General features: G+C 38.5%; 1 protein-coding gene across 2 annotated transcripts in view; it reads right to left on the reverse strand.

Moving 5' to 3' along the window:
* The window catches only part of plxnc1 (plexin C1), a 69,455-nt gene that overhangs the window by 39,565 nt on the left and 13,423 nt on the right, over nucleotides 1-16,467 (reverse strand). The window contains exons 11-23 of one of the 2 annotated variants that reach the window (XM_084711176.1): nucleotides 16,141-16,320; nucleotides 14,345-14,453; nucleotides 13,687-13,857; nucleotides 13,441-13,605; nucleotides 13,171-13,270; nucleotides 12,679-12,780; nucleotides 10,884-10,987; nucleotides 10,757-10,798; nucleotides 10,540-10,664; nucleotides 9,664-9,862; nucleotides 7,852-7,998; nucleotides 3,065-3,233; nucleotides 1,741-1,841 (exon numbers count right to left, since the gene is read on the reverse strand). In XM_084711176.1, the coding sequence (XP_084567302.1) occupies nucleotides 1,741-1,841; nucleotides 3,065-3,233; nucleotides 7,852-7,998; nucleotides 9,664-9,862; nucleotides 10,540-10,664; nucleotides 10,757-10,798; nucleotides 10,884-10,987; nucleotides 12,679-12,780; nucleotides 13,171-13,270; nucleotides 13,441-13,605; nucleotides 13,687-13,857; nucleotides 14,345-14,453; nucleotides 16,141-16,320 (1,714 nt within the window). The remainder of the gene's footprint in view (nucleotides 1-1,740; nucleotides 1,842-3,064; nucleotides 3,234-7,851; nucleotides 7,999-9,663; nucleotides 9,863-10,539; nucleotides 10,665-10,756; nucleotides 10,799-10,883; nucleotides 10,988-12,678; nucleotides 12,781-13,170; nucleotides 13,271-13,440; nucleotides 13,606-13,686; nucleotides 13,858-14,344; nucleotides 14,454-16,140; nucleotides 16,321-16,467) is intronic. The other variant, XM_084711175.1, reaches the window with a different exon arrangement.

Raw genomic sequence — 16,467 nt, forward strand, 5'->3', positions numbered from 1 at the left:
TGACAAGTGAACTGGAGAAGAGTCTTCCCATCTCCTCGCACTGAAATTACAGGAAATGATGACCATAAGTTGAACAGCAAATTTCAAAGTAAGTAAAGTGTGGTACAATGTTCTCATGTTTACACAGCTACTTAGGTCCTCAAGCATATGAAACCATTTAGCCTTTTCCTGTTAGATCTAATCTTTCAATGTTAAAAATATTTAAAGGTATTTATAGTCAGGGGGGTGTTATTTACACTGTTGATTAATTATATATAACCACCACAGAATAACACTCTGTGGAGAGGAGGGTAGTTCGGCCTGCTTGCCCTCGTTGTGACTGGGACTGTGGTTTGTTTGAGATGCAGTGTTTGATGGGCGTGTTTCTGCTTCAGTTAAGTTTCACCTCAGCAGCATCCTCCATCCAACGCTCACCATGCCACACACAACAACACAACACAAACTGAAACTCCCAGTGACTTTTTGCATGAGTATATACGTATGACAGAAGTTGGTGGCGGTCAGGGGCCCCTTGAGCTGAAGTGTCGGTCTTTGTATGACTAACTTTTGAGAAGAAATGTTAACAGCTATTTGAAACAAAAAGAGACAAAAACAGAGACACAAAATGACTACAAGGAGACACAAACCTACCACAAAGAGAAAAATTTACCAGAAAGAGGCTAAATGTACCAAAAAGAGACATAAAACTACTATAAAGAGACACAAAGCGACTACTTGGCAGCACCAAACCATGGGGTTTCAGTCAGACTTCAGTAATCAACTGCACACTCCACCCCCCGACCCCCCTCACACACACACGCATACACCAAGTTGTCCTATGGTTGCTTTACAGCCCAATCAGTCACTTCTCAAAAGACACGCAGTCACACACCACAGTCCACTATAGCAGCTACAGCAGCATCACAATCAGATCTTAATTTTTTGTCACTCAGCAAGCAGATTGCACACGTGCATCACACAGCGCAAAAAAAAAGTGCAGTAACTGTTCAGCAGTCGCTTACACAACTTCTAATATTGTGTGTATGTGTATATATAGCGATAGAGATAGATATATACACACACACACATATACACATATATACATATACATATATGTAGGAAATCACAACTCTAGCTCAGACGGAAATAACCATGTTTGTTCTGGATATATTATAGTAGCTTGTTGAAGAATAATTGAATTCAGACACATTCAGACATTAATGTAATTAAGAAAAAATATATGATTTTGATCGGGTTAGCAGAGAAGGCCTCAATGGCCCTGACAGCCCAACACTGCTGGTAAGAGACACAAAACTACAACTAAAGAGACACAAAACAATGAGGAGATACAAAAGTACCCCAGAGAGACACAAAACTATCATAAAAGAGACACAACTCGACCACAGAGGCACAGAAGTAACCCCAGGAGACAAAAACACAGAACATAGACATGTAGACAGAAAACTACCACAAAGTGACATAAAATGACTACAAGGAAACAAAAAACGACTATAAGGACAAACAAGTATCTAAAGTATCTAAAGACACACATAAGTGCCACAAAGAGACACAAAATGACTACATGTAGACACAAATGACCACAGAGAAACAAAAGTAACCAGAGGAAACAAAAAAAAGACAAAAAAAAAAGACAAGGTCACACAGTCTAGTGTCTCTGGGTTTGCTCCTATAAAGGCTAGATGAGGGACATGTTACATGTCTGTACCCAGATACCCATCCATGAATACTTTAATTTCTCACCTTGTAGTGCTTGAGCGTGTTGAGCATCGTCACCTCGCCAATAACCTCCGAGCTCGCATCTACTTCCTGAAGAGGAACAAACGATCCATTCTTCTCATACTCTGGTGAAAAGAGAGTGAGTTGTGTTAATATTCTTTATCCATCTAGATAGATATTTTGTGGACATATTGGCCGTAGAGATTGTCCGTCTTCTCTAAAATATAATGGAACTAGGGGCTGCTAAAGCGTCAAAAAATAAGTTTGAAAAACTCAACATTAGTGTCTCTTTCCAGAAACCATTACTCAATTACTCACACCATGCTGTGAGCAGTGTCATGTGGGAACTATTTTTTCCTTTCTACAGAACTACATCCACCAACCATCATCACTGGGCAGAAGGAAGCATGCATCTACTCACAGAAGAGAGGCTTGTGCTCATGACAGTGTGGGCTGTAAACATAGCCATCCTCCTCAGCTGAGCTGTAACATCTCTTCCTTCTGTGCATTTATATGGTTAGCAGATGTAGTTTGGTAAAAAGTGTGACTCAACCGATACTGGATGTTTGGGTCCGATGCCAATACCAATAATAATAGAGAATAAATCATTCCAATATCAATACATCAACCAATATTGTTTGTACAGAATATAATATAAAAAGTACAGAATATGCACATAAACAGATTTTTTGTAATGATCCCTCAAAAGTTGTTAAGACTTGAGACAGTTATGCAATGGAGGCGGAGTATTTTACGGTTTAACACTAAACAATTTTAAAAATTATGAACTTAAAAAAAACATAAATAAAGCAAAATCTATGCATGTTAAACCTGAATTTAGAAAAAGGATCAAATGTACATAAAAAGCTAACAAATAAAAATAATCTGCATCATAGTCTGTTAAAGAATTACTTTTCACATCGGTGCATATCAGACAACATATATGTTGATACCAACATAGCTGTGATTGGCCAGTATTGGGACAGTAATATCGGTCCACCCACACATGTGCTGTATGTATGTCGATCAGGCTCTAACAGAGAGAAAATAGTTCCTACATGAAACTGCTCACAACAAGGTTTGTGGATTATCTTGAGTATCTGAGTCATGACTTCTGGAAAGAGACATTGCTGATGAGTTTTAGAGAGAATTGCATTATATTTGAGAGAAGGCAGGCATCTCTACAGCCAATTCCTCCAAAATTCTGCAACTCAAAACAAAGCGATCTACATATACAAACAGCAGAGGACATATGGATTTTTGATTTTGTAGTGAACTGCCAGGTCAACAGTTTTTGGACAACAGTGGAGCTCTATGACAGGACTAAACAGCCCGTTCTGTTGCTCACCAACACAAACGTCCCTGAGCGAGGTGTTGTAGGGGAAACCAAACTTGGCCTTGAAGGTGGACAGGATCTTCTCTTTGACCTGCTCCACTGTGTCACAGGTCAGAGCGTTGACCTCCAGAGGCTCGCTGACCTCTCCGTCACTGCCCACTGCAAACAGCACCTTCAGCTTCTGTAGACAATACATACAAACATGGACAAAATAGACTGTTACATGTCCTAAATGTTACTAATCTTTCATGGTTTCATTTGCTACTCTGAGACGTGTACACTGACTGTAGAATCTATGCTACAGAGTGCATGTGTGATTGAATGGTTACGGAAAGTTTACCACACCGGCACACAGCACAGCTATTTGTTTACCTGCATTCCTACTTGTCAAAAACCACCTGAGTAACCACTAACCTCAGTTTTCCCATCATGCAAACAGCAGCATTGAAACAACAGCCGTTTCATATTGCAAGACATTAGAGATGTTTGAGGTAAGGTGTGGTTAATGAAAGGCTTTCACAGCATGAGCGAATGCATCATCACTCTCCATCTTATTTCCTTTCTGCAGCTTTGTGGCTAATGCACACACCCTCTAATGGATGGAAACGAGCAGTGAAGTGAGGAGGTGGTTTGGTAGATTACATAAAACGTTCATGACTGCCATGGCTTGGGCCAGTGTAGCAGCACAGAGATGGAAGTGTAGAAGAAGAGAGTACACAGTACTGAAGGTGTAACCTTAGAGGAGCCTGGTAGAGATAATTCAACAGATAGACTGTTTTTGTTGCAGGTTTGTAGACATTTATAGTTTGTGTGCAGGGTGTTAATGTGTCAACTACTGCAAATATGCATTTAAAGTTCTGAAATCTAACTCTAACTCTCTGAAATGTTGCATATATATGTATGTAACAACTACAAACAAATAAAAAATGTGTTAAGACACTGCAAAATCAAAAACCTACAATACCTACCGACAACATAAAATAAAATGACTATAACAGCACATTTTATACCTATGTATTTTTCATGAAAAGGTTGGTCTTTTAAAGATGTGCCCTGGATTTCCATCAACACCCTCAGATTTTTGCAAAAATTTTATCAGGCATAAGGAGGTTTAGCTACTCCCTTAGGACCCCGGTCTCATTTTCCGGTTAAAAAAAGACAGGGATACTCCTCAAGAACTGGTAAACTTTCTATTTTTTGACAAATTATTTAAATAATGTTGCTATTAGACGTGTCTCAACCCTAACGTGTCAACTCTGTAGCCCCTCTAAATCAAAGCTAAATAAGAATTATGGTTTAAAAATGTGTATTTTGATTAGCATCAAGGGAACTCTTATATATATATCTTATATAAAATAAAAAGGCTGCTCACTACGACTATGCTGTCAAATGAAAAAATTTAACATTTTGTCAACTTCATAAAACCTGAACTTTGTCAGATTTTCCATCTTATAGAATAAAAATTTTAAAAAATTTTAAAAATTAAAACGTGGGAAGGAAAGCATCTTTAGGCATCATTAATTAGAGGTTTGAGAAACCAAAACATCTTCATGAGATTTGATCGACAGTGGACCGACAATGCAAGACAACGGCTTCATAACTGTCATCAGATACTCATTTACATGTTGCTAAGATACTGACTGATGAAATGTGACATCACCTTTTTTAAGCAGAGCCCGCTTCAAACTAAAAGCAGTTCAAAATCAGCAAAAACATCATCCCACGTATCATGAGACATACTGTATGATATGTATGAATCAGGTCCAATGACTGATGTCACAAGTTAATTTCTGGTGACACTATCTATGAACTCCAGCGACTTCACTGTCAAACACACAGAATTACAAAGAATTTGATTAATCAAGCATACACCAAGTTCAGGTTCAGTTTTGTGTAATGCTTGGCTGCTCACTTGTATTCTCCTGAATGATATTTCAAGTCTTCAGAATTAACTAACTGTGCAACCAACTGAAAATCCCTTGCCTCACTCAATCCTTCCAAGCGTGTAGGTGTAACTACAGTGGCCGCAAAGAGAGCCAGTGTTTGGGCTACTGTAGAAACATGGCAGTTCAAAAATGACGGCCTCTGTGGAAGAGGATCTGATGTAAATGGATCATTCTATTGTAATGAAAACATAATTCTTATTTCATACACTAATAAAAACACACTTATGAACATTATATTCGATTTCTGTCATATTCTGCCAATAAATAATACAGTAAATAAATAAATCTTACACACTGGTGCTTTGGTTTCCATGTAAATATTATCTACTACTGATCAGGTGTCATGAACCCTCTTTCTTGCTGTGAGGAACAGGGTGTGGGCAAAGAAAGCCGGTTCATGCAGCATGTGGGTTTACTGATGCGTTTAATCTGAGAAATGCGGAGATGTTCACTTCCTTGAATTCTGTGTTTTCGTGAAGAATTTGACTGCAGGGAGATGCTTCTTTAAACAGGTTCTGTAAAAACGCGATGTATTTTAGGGTTGTCTCTTAGTCAGAATCAGCACATTCATTTAAATAAAAGAGCTGATGCAGTGTCTTTTTACTTAGAAAAAATGGCTCCGACACCTGAAGGGACATGAAATCTGAGAAAATCTTGTTTTTTTTTTTCATGTAAGGATGTATGCAAATGAGCTGCAGTGGTTGAGCAAGAATTCAGTTACAAACTTTCACAACGTCGACGTCTTCATACACTGTACTAGTGACGGCTTATTGATCAACCCAAGCCATTAATTGTTTTTGTTTTTTTTTGCCCCCATACTGAACACATCCCTCATTTCTGTCACCAAACATATTTCACTCTCATTTTCAGTCTTAATGTTTGACAGAAAACGGGTCACATATTTCCTGCCAGTAGGATGAGATGGTTCTGTTTTCAGTTTCACAAGTGCTACCATCCTACCACCCACAAACAGAACAGAACCCATGAACAGGTTATTTTTGAATTTACCTAAACTAAAATCCTTGTTTATTAAGTAGTGTGTTCAGTTGTCGGGTGTATATTTTTGTCAGTGGGTGTCAGGAACTAATTCAGAACTTCTCTGTATAGAAGCGTCTGTGAAACATGCGGTAAATACAGCCGAGTCAAGCTTTTTAAGGCCGTGCTGCGTTGCATGCTCAAACGACCCTAAGCTACATGGAAGAGGAAGTGGTTCAATACTAACTCGTGTGTGCACTGACAAACTGCCTCAATACTCTCAATGTGCCAAACAACCTTCATATACACACAGTGAAGAAGTTTTCTTATCAAGTCCAGACCTGAGAGTGTTCACACAATGTCAGCAAGGGTGGAAAAAACTAATTACAACTACTCAAATTACTGTAATTAAGCCATTTTTTGGGCACTTGTACTTTTATGTGCATTTTCTAAGTCTGTAATTTCACTTGCACTTAAATATGTATTTGTCTATGCAACCTACTTAGTTACTTTTAAAATCAAAATCGAAAATAATTTGAATAGATGTCCAAAACTTTCAGCTGCATCTTTGAAGCCATTAAGACTATCCAATGGCAAACGGGCCAATGAAAATCATGACATGTGGGCAAAAAAACAAAAAACAACAAAAAACAAAACAAAACAAAACAGGAAATGCCGCAGTAGTCGCAAGTTTGGAGAGGTGACTGTGTGTAAGAGTAGTTTTGAGGAGAACACTTTGTCCTTGAAACTGAATATTATTTTAATACCTTTAGTTTTGCTTGTAACTGATAATTATTTTAGTTTGGTAACAGTAATTGTACTATTGTGCCACTGAAATTCAGATGGGCAAAAAAACCTGTATATTTTGTTTTAAGACAGAGTATTAAAGGGAATTAGATTATTTGAAGTGTATGAGGTACTTGTATACAGTCAGTGCCACCTTGGAGAAGCAAAGAAGAGTACCACCATGGAGGCTGAGCAATGGACCATTGTGGACAGGATTAGCAGTAAAATTCCACCTAAAAAGCCCCGCCTAAAAATACAAATATCAGTCTAAGTGTACACTACATTTAGAATATATACCAATGGGAAAATCACTGTGATATGAACCAAATATCACTCACTCTCACTTAACCAGACTCCTTTTGCAAAAACAGCAGTTTTACCTCGTAGATCACGTGAGTTTCTGGTCTACCACTGAAACAAACTAACCAATCAAGACAGAAGTAGATCAGGAACTCCCATTTGCGATGTAAAATGACTGTTTTTGCAAATGGAGTCTGGTTGGTTTGGAAAGAGCGATACTTGGCTTATATAATGACGGTTTCCTGTTGGAAAAGACTCTATGACAGCAAGGTAATGTGGTGAAAATATTTTAAATATAGCATACACTTCAATTAATATTGATTTTTTTTTTTTTGCTGCTGACCCCTGTCCACAGCAGTACATTGGTTTGCTTCCTACACCAGTACCCCTGCTGCTCCTACAAACTGGGGACATGTTGACCTCATCTACTGTAGGTAATATACTAACTATGGATAAATACCTCATACAAACCACTTCAAATAATCTGAACTATCCATTTAAGTTAGTGCAGTTTCAACAGACTAACCGACCAAAAACAGAACTAAGAAGTGGGAAGTGTTAATGACTACATGTGCATGTACAAGCACGACTTACTAAACTTGTGACACACTGACACAGAGTCCGGTAGTTATTGTGTTTCTGTGATGTAAGTAACACAAAATGACCTCTTCACACAGGGCATTTGAGGGCTCAGTGCACACTTGAGCTGATTATTAGTCCAAACAAGTGTGTGTGTGTGTGTGTGTGTGTGTGTGTGTGTGTGTGTGTGTGTGTGTGTGTGTGTGTGTGTACCAAGGGGCTGAAGTCTTGAGCCTGCCACAGCAGCCAGTCCTCGCTGAGTGTGTACAGAGCTCTCTCTGTCACGCAGTCCACGGGTCCTTTCGCCGTCTGCTGCGTGAGTGCGCTCACCATCAGGAACAGGTATTGGCCGACACTTTCCTGCAGGAAATCAGAAACGGGAACCGAGTTGGTCAACTGAGGCAAAGGCTGCGGCAACTTCATGCAGAGCTTTGAGCAAGAATCAATATGCATGGTACATGTAACAGAGCTGAGTGAAAAAACTGAACTGTGAAAAACTCCTGACTGCCTGATAGCTGTACACAACTAATGTGTGTAACCGTGATAATGTTTCTTTTACATTAAGCTGTTATTAGGTGCGTGGGCAGAGGAAGTTAAGAGAGGACAGGATGTGGTTTATCAAACGGCTCATCACTAGAAACTGTAGGACGACAATGAAAATTCTACAGGATAGTTACCAGCTATTTACAGAGAAATACCCAAACAAGATCTGAGCAGTCAAAGGTCAATCACAGGACAGCATATCTGAAGGATAAAAAAAAAAACAATTTCTAGCTTGTGCTCAGCATTTTTTTTTTTTTCTTCTTCCGGACAGCTCTCTGGCACCCCAGGAGTAATTTATTGTGCAAACTGGGAAAGACTGCCTGGGTAAGGACTTTCACAAACTATTTTTGTGATTGTAAAACCAATTTCAACACTTGGATTCTGGTACATGATCTGCATGGTGTAATTTTATGGTCTTTTTTAGCTTCACAGGACATGTTCCTGTTTAGTTCATACACTGTGTCATGTCGACACACAAATTTCTCCAGTGTTTCGCAAGATTTTAGACTGGGAAATGTTTTTTACATTATCTCCTCTGTACCAGTGATATAATTTGCCTTAGAATAGATTTTAAAGAGTGTTAGTCAGAGTCAAAGCAACGGTCTTCATGTTCGAGTCTCTAGGGCAGACAGGGGTCTGCTGGTCATGATCACCATCCTGATCGCTCTCAACCTTTTTGCAACTTGAAAAGATTGAAAACCAGTGGTCTACAGCCATGACAGCCATCTGAGTGAGGCTGTACTTAGGCACAGTGGTGCTCTGAGATAAAAGCTAACATCAACTTGCTAATATGCTGACAATGACGATGTTTCCATGGTAATGTTTACCATGGTCACCATCATAGATTAGCATGTTTGCATGCTAAACACAAAGTACAGCTGAGGCTGATGGTAATGTCCTAGTTTTGCAGGTATCTGGCCGTAAACCAAATAAAAATTTGGATCTGATGCTGACGCTACATACAGTAGTTAGTTATAGGATCACTAGAGTCAACCTAATTCATCCTGAGGGAATAAATTTCTGCACCAAATTTCTTCACAATACATCCAATTGTTGTTGAGACATTTCAGGCTGGACTAAAGTGGTGGACAGACATACCCATTCATATGGCTACGCCGCTATGGCTAAAAATAGCTGGCTGAACTTTTCCTTTAAAGGGAAAATTTGGCACTTTTCATGAGGATGTCCAGTCATTGTTGATGGCAAATGTAGTAAGTGGAATCAATAAATTCCTCTCTCAGTGCTGCTATATTGTTGGAGAAAGCTGAGTTCTCCTGCTGTAAAATCAGTTATTCTTCCTGCATCCAGTGATGTCACAGTGATGTAGTTGATGATTTCTAGCCTTTGCCTCTGAATAACCTGAATGCAATGTTTTAGCCAACATAGTAATAGCTATAGGATAGGCTGGTGATGCGTTGCTACATGGACATGAGAAGCTTATGCACAATGCATGGACATCCAGAGACATTAAGAGCAACTGACCCGGAGGAAGCCATAGAGGCAGATGGACATCCAATTGGTCAGCAGCTTCTCTACGATGGACTCTGTGCGTCGCAGCAGCAGCTTGGGCTGTGTGTTGCTGTTTTGCTGCATCAGATCCCTCAGCAAGGCCTCCATCACCTCCGTCAGGTACGACAAGTTGTTATGGAGCGCTACGGTCAGTAATGATGCCACCGCACACCTGCAAGAGAGCACATAAAGGTGAGGAGACAAAAGTAGGCAAGAACAGGATTCAGGTTGTGAGTTCAAACACAATATAATGCAGAGGAAGGAGAGAATAGAAAATATTGTTCAATTGGATAACTGAATGGGTGAGCAGGTGAGATTAGAAGCCCATTTCCACCAATGTGATCAAAAATAAATAAACTTGGCTATATCACTAGGATTTTTTTTCGAGATGAGTCAAGTTATTATTTTTAGATATCAAGTCATTCTTTTGAAATATTACATCATTATTTTGCGATACAAAATCATTATTTCGCAATGCTAAATCAGAGTCAGAGTAAGAAGAAGATAGGAAGTGAAGATAGGTTAGTCAACAAGTTTAAAATGAAATTGATGAAATGAAATGGGTCATAAACAAAGATGCAAGGATGAAACTGAATATGAAGAAAACAGGATACACAAGAAGAGACTACGACAAGCAAGAATGAAACAACAATAACAAAGTAAAACTGAAACTGAAGATAATAGAATAAACAAAAGCAGACAAAATAGTAATTAATGGCAGACACAACAGGGCCACAGACAAGAATTTGAAGTTGACGAACAGAAAGCCAGTAAGAGCACATAATAGATGTGCAACAGCACTTTGCCACCACTTCAGACATTTGTTGTATAATACTGTATATAACGCACTTGTCTTTTATGGTGAAGCTCTTCTGCTCCTCCAGAGCGTGCACCATAGATGTGAGGAAGAGCTGGTCCTGGATCAGTCTGGACAAGCCCTGGCAACACTCGTCAAGCTGAACCTGCACCGCATCCTGATTCCGGGTCAGATACAACACCACACTACAGTAAGTTACAGTGATGTACAGTGGTACGAACATTGATGACATCTGGTGTCAAAGCTTACCTGGCCAATGTCTTTGATACACGCCGTCATCAAAGACTCACTCTGAAAAACAAGAATAAAAATGTGATATTTCACGATCTACAGCATTGGTTTGTTAAATATAAATATTTGCTCACTTCAGCTGTACCTCAGGGAAAAAGATTCTGGAGGCAAAGTGCTTGTAGTCCAGGAAAGGAATTGTGCCAACATTTTCCATCAGGTCAGCTTTCTCTGTCTGCAGATCCACAAAACCTGCAAATGACAACTTCTTTTATAGACTAAGACCTGTGTGTGTTGACTGAAACTAAATCTCATCTGGCATGGCTGGAGAAAACACTTTGGTAACAATTAATTTGAAGAGGTGTGCATAAAATTGGTATTATACTGTCATAAACATGTAATAAAACATGTCATTATCTTCAAGGAGTATGTATGTTTGTCATTAAGTGTCATTGTTTGAGATGTCTTCATTATGACAACTTGACATTAACAAAGACAAGATAACCTGTCATTGTTTTTGTCATGACATATTTTATTTGACATCAAGTAAAGTGCTACCATTTAGACTTGTCATTAAGTTGTCATTAAATGTTATAAGGCCAGTCTGATGACAGAGTACAGGACCAGGGTGATTTAGCTTACATAGTTAGCTGGTGGACAGATGGACACTGATTAGCTATTTCACTTGTTGCTGAAGTAGTCTGATTGCTGTCTGCTGGCGTTAGCTGGTTAGCTCAGTTAGCCATGGACCCTGCCTAATTAGCTGAATCAGCCCTGGGGTGCCAGGAACCAAAAAAGATGTTATAACAAGTCCATCTAAACCAATGTCAGTGTTGACATTATTAAATGAATTGCAGTTCATAAAGACTCCTTCGTGTTTATGACAGGTTATGATGGAGTATTGACAGTCTTATGCACATCGAATAAAGTGACCAACACTTAAAACATCCATCTTTAACAGTTTGTATGGTGAAAACGGTACAAAGGACAAAACAGATAATATATATTCCTCTTTAGTGGCAGATAAAAAACTTTTGTGAAGCCAACATCATTTTGCAGGTCACATATAAAGAAGTGAAAATGGGTGACTTAAATGTGTGCTGTAACTGACTAATTGTTCATACACCCCAACAGGACTAAATGTGATTACTACAAATGTACCCTTGACTCAGCATTATAACACTTCTTTTTTTTTCTTTTTTCTTTTTTTTTGGTTATTTGTGTGATAAGTATGACATTAGAAAAAGGAACAAGTCCAGAGCATTATGCACCATAAAAAGGAACTGCATGTGGTATGCTGAGGCTCAGTTAACTGCAGATGGTAAAGTGTTTAAACACGAACAAATGTGTAATGATAAAGCTATCAAGTAATGGTAATTTATCAAGTACAGCCAGATGCAATATCCACAATTTGTCTTTGCCATACTAGCAGCTCTGTAAAGCTCTAAACTGGCACAGTGGTGCGTGCAACATGCTGATTTTTTTTATTTTTTTTCAGTGCAACGTTTGTACCGCCCGTGCCCCGCCCAAACAAACAAACACACCTGCACCAGGGATTATTTTGTACGAGTCACTATATTGTTTGTCTCTTTGTTTTATTTAGAGAAATTCTGCATAGTATATCTTTAACTGAAGAGGTGACATTTCTCAGTCATTAAATATAGTCTCAGCACAAGCACCCATACAACAGCTTTGTCTAAATAGAGCATGGTGGCTCTGTGGTGGCCTAATATGGCTGCATGCATCACATCTGCCTCAACCATAATGCGAGTCCTTGTAGATTTCACAAGCAGGCGTGTGTGTGTGTGCACGCATCATAAAGCCATACATTAAGATGTAAAAGATATAAACCAAGCTGACCTGCCACTGTTCTCCAGGAAAGACAAAACTCAAAAAGTCGACAGTCTGCACTGGACAGATGCATTGTGAAATTCATGACTGACCTTGTCTAATGTCATTCCTGACGTCGAGCTCCAGGTCTTCCATGAACTTGTTCATCTTAGCATCGAGCTTCCTCTGTTTGTTTCGATAGATGAGTATCACGCCTGAAAGTCAAAACCAAGCAGAAAAGCAGAATTTCATGACTTAAAATAGAAAATGATCCTTCCTGTTCATGATAAGGAGATAATGGGGGAAGACTGGGATTGATAATGAATGTGTGTTTCTGTGAGGTGAATGTTTAGTTTTATTTTGATGTTTGTATTATATACATTGGTTATTTTCAGTGTTATTTAAATTTGTTTTGATTTATTTTCATGTATATTTCCTTATTGAATTGCTTGGATATATAAGGCTTTATGAATAATGTTATATAAAGGAGTGTGTCAATGTATGTGGAAATATTTTTGCTGTAAAAAGGGGATCTGGGAAATAACCAAATAAAAATTAAGCTTAAAAAAAGGGTAAAAATACTCAACCTGCCTTTGCATACTTACAAACAATGATGATGGGTATCAGCAGAAGGACAAGCAGTATCAGAAGCAACAGATGAGATGACTCAGGAATCAGTATCTTTGTGTTTCCTCCATATATTATCTGTGCAAAAGCAATAATCAGATTACATTTGAAATTAATTTCACAGGTCACAAAATGAAAATACTTCTGAGGACTTATAATAGATTGTACTGTTGTAACTATTATCACAATATCATTTGCATGTTATTTCTATCTGCATTGTCTAAGTTGGTGTAGTGTGACAGATTTACCTTTAACTGCTGAAACTGAACATCTACCATTTTAATCTCACAGATGAAAAAGTCAGTCTTGTTGTTGGTTTCTTTCTCTTCCATGATGCAGGGGTATTCTTTTTTTTCATGAATCCCCCACACTTGCAAATCGTCTGGACTCATCTCCAGTTTGTCTGCCTTTTTCTGAAACGGAAAAACGTGCTGACTTGTGTGTATTCTTGTCCTTTATTTGTGCATGTGTGCCTTAAAAAATATCTGCATTACCTGTATGGTGACTTGAACATCTTTCCCCGTCTTCGTGGTTGTGAAGGTGGTGAACTCAGGCTCTGGATAGTAGGTTATTAATCCGGAGCAATTCTGCGTTTCATTGGCTACTTTCATAGATACAAAACTTACTTGAGTGTCTGTAGCTGCAGGCGTTTCATAAGTGACACTCTGCAGAGAATTTTAAAAACATTCTGTGTTATATATCATATTGTGCGACATGGTGACACGTTAAGCTTAGCAGTGACATGACAATTGTATGGCATAATACAAGGAAAGTGGCGTGAAATAATATGCTAATACAGCATCATAAGCCATTAACGGATGTAAAACAACAATACTAGATGACATAGTATGACATACAGTTGCATAACAAAAAAGGACATGTTATAGCATGACTTGACATGTAACAGAACAAAGTGGGACATAATACATGCTTCACTCTACATGTGTTAGACTGTAATGCCATAAAATGTAATGAAACATTTAATGTAATGTTACATAGGATAATACATGCTGTTATACTACATTAACATACTATAATTTAGCATGTTCTGATATAACAGGACAATGTACTATAGGATGATATGATGTGACATGACATAATTAATGTAAGATATCAATACGATGAGACATTTCTGCATGTCTACAGACACACCTGACTGGTGGTGTTTTTGGGAACTCTGACATCATAACTGGCGTGGCTGTGTATGACCCCTTCCACAAACTCCATGTGGGTTCCCTCGAGTGTGATTTTCCTTTTCCCACTGCAGGACACCAATCAAAGAAGAGAGAGTTCAACAGGTTCAATACATTTGACACTAAGTGTAAACCCACTGGTTTGTGGACTAACGTTTTGAAGCCTTGAGGTTGATGTTGTGGCCATCTTAGTTTTTGGAACCAGAAATGACCATATTTGGACAGGAGTGTGGGGCTGTTGAGGATATGCATTGGTACACCTCAAAGAAACGCTGTGGTAGTGACTTGCCAACCCCAAAGTAGTCAGCCACTCCCTAAACCATATGTGCTTTGTTGTTGTCTATTTTACACTAAATGGGACCATCGTTTACACATTGAAAATTGAAGAAGACTTCAAACTAGTGATTGGGATCATTAACTCATTAGGAAACTGTTTATTGAGATAATAAACCAAGTGAGAAGTAGGGTAATTTTCTCATAAGTTTTCATTCAATCAAACTTCTTTTTGCAACCAGTGAAGTCGCTCCCTGCTGGTCAGAAACAGAAGCTCTGCCCACTATTTATACAGTCTATGTATGATATCCCAGAAAGCATCTACTTGCCATGCTAGCCTAATGTGCTGGTAACACACATATACATACATACATACATACATACATACATACATACATACATATGAATATATATATAGCTCCTGGAAGCTTTCCTGTTCAGTACACCCAAAAATAAAACCAACTGAAAATTTGGCTCAATATCACATTTCAAGTGGCCTAGGGTAGCACTAAAGAAAAGCTTAGATTGTAAATGTAAGCGTGTCATTAAAATCATGAGGAATTATCTTCTGTGAATACACAGAAGTACATAAATTTCTACAAAAGTATTAGGACTATGTGTTATCTGTAACGCCTTTAAACACTGTTGCTTATTCAGAGGCATGAACAAAGGCAGAAGTGGCACTTTCAGTTGCTGCATCTAAAAGGGGAAGTGGTCAAATGGTGAAAGACGCTGCTTTTGGGAAGTGGCTGTCTTTCCCCATAAAATGACCCTGAACTTGAAACTGTTCATCAGTTTCTAAATTGTTTCTTAGAACAAGTCTCTATTGAGGTTAGTAAGAAGACAATGGGGGCAGATCCCAAAATAGCCTACTCAAGTTTTCACTGCATTTTTGACAGCTCTTAGTGTTGACAGTGCTGTCTGGAGCATTTGTAATGTCAAAGTGTCAAATTAAATCATCAAATCAGTTATAATAACCATGATGTCGACCATTTGTGCACTAAATCTGCAAAATGTTTCACATTTAACATAATGTGAGAAGTTGACACAATGGACACCAAATCATGTTTTTTGGTTTGTTGACACACTGTCTTCAGCATGGTAGCAGCTGGTAATTCTGTATCTGAATGAGATCAGATTTCACGTTAACTCATAGCATGTCAAAGTCTATATGTCTGTGCTGTACTGAAGAGTATTAAGGGGGAAAATGAGGAGAGGGATTTTTTTTATTTTGCATTTCAAGGATAAAATCAAAATGTTGAGAATAAAGTCAAATCTTCAGCATTAATTCCAGGCATTGGAAAAAAATAATGAAGTCAGTAAAGTCAAAATGGTATTTCAACTTTACCCTCAACATTTCAACTTTATTCTCAAAATGCAACATTAAAAACGTTATTGAATTTATTTTCTTTCCCTTCTGCCTGGTCCTAACCCTCTTCCTTTGTGTTGGGAATATGAAAATGTCAACAAATCCAGTCATACCTGATCCAGGAGCTGCTTGGTGTAATGTTGGTGCAGGATGGTAATGACCGGTAGGTGATTTTAGCATTGCCATGGCAACTACCATCTGGGAGGAGAACACACGCTTTGACCACACCCTTATTATCAGTTCTGGGAATGTGGAAGGTCAGACTCACACCAGTGTTCTTCCATACAGGAGATCTGACCAGAGGACAGAGGATGACAGAGAGAAACCAGTCAGTCTCACTGAGATCAAGACTTACTTTTTTGCACAGGGAACTTGTTACGATCCTGACAACAATATGCAGATAACCTGAAATCAGCAAGATGCAGTTTCAACAACTTTAC

Source organism: Lutjanus erythropterus, chromosome 22 (assembly GCF_056507025.1).
Source record: "Lutjanus erythropterus isolate fLutEry1 chromosome 22, fLutEry1.hap2, whole genome shotgun sequence".
In the NCBI taxonomy this organism is placed as follows: Eukaryota; Metazoa; Chordata; class Actinopteri; order Lutjaniformes; family Lutjanidae; genus Lutjanus; species Lutjanus erythropterus.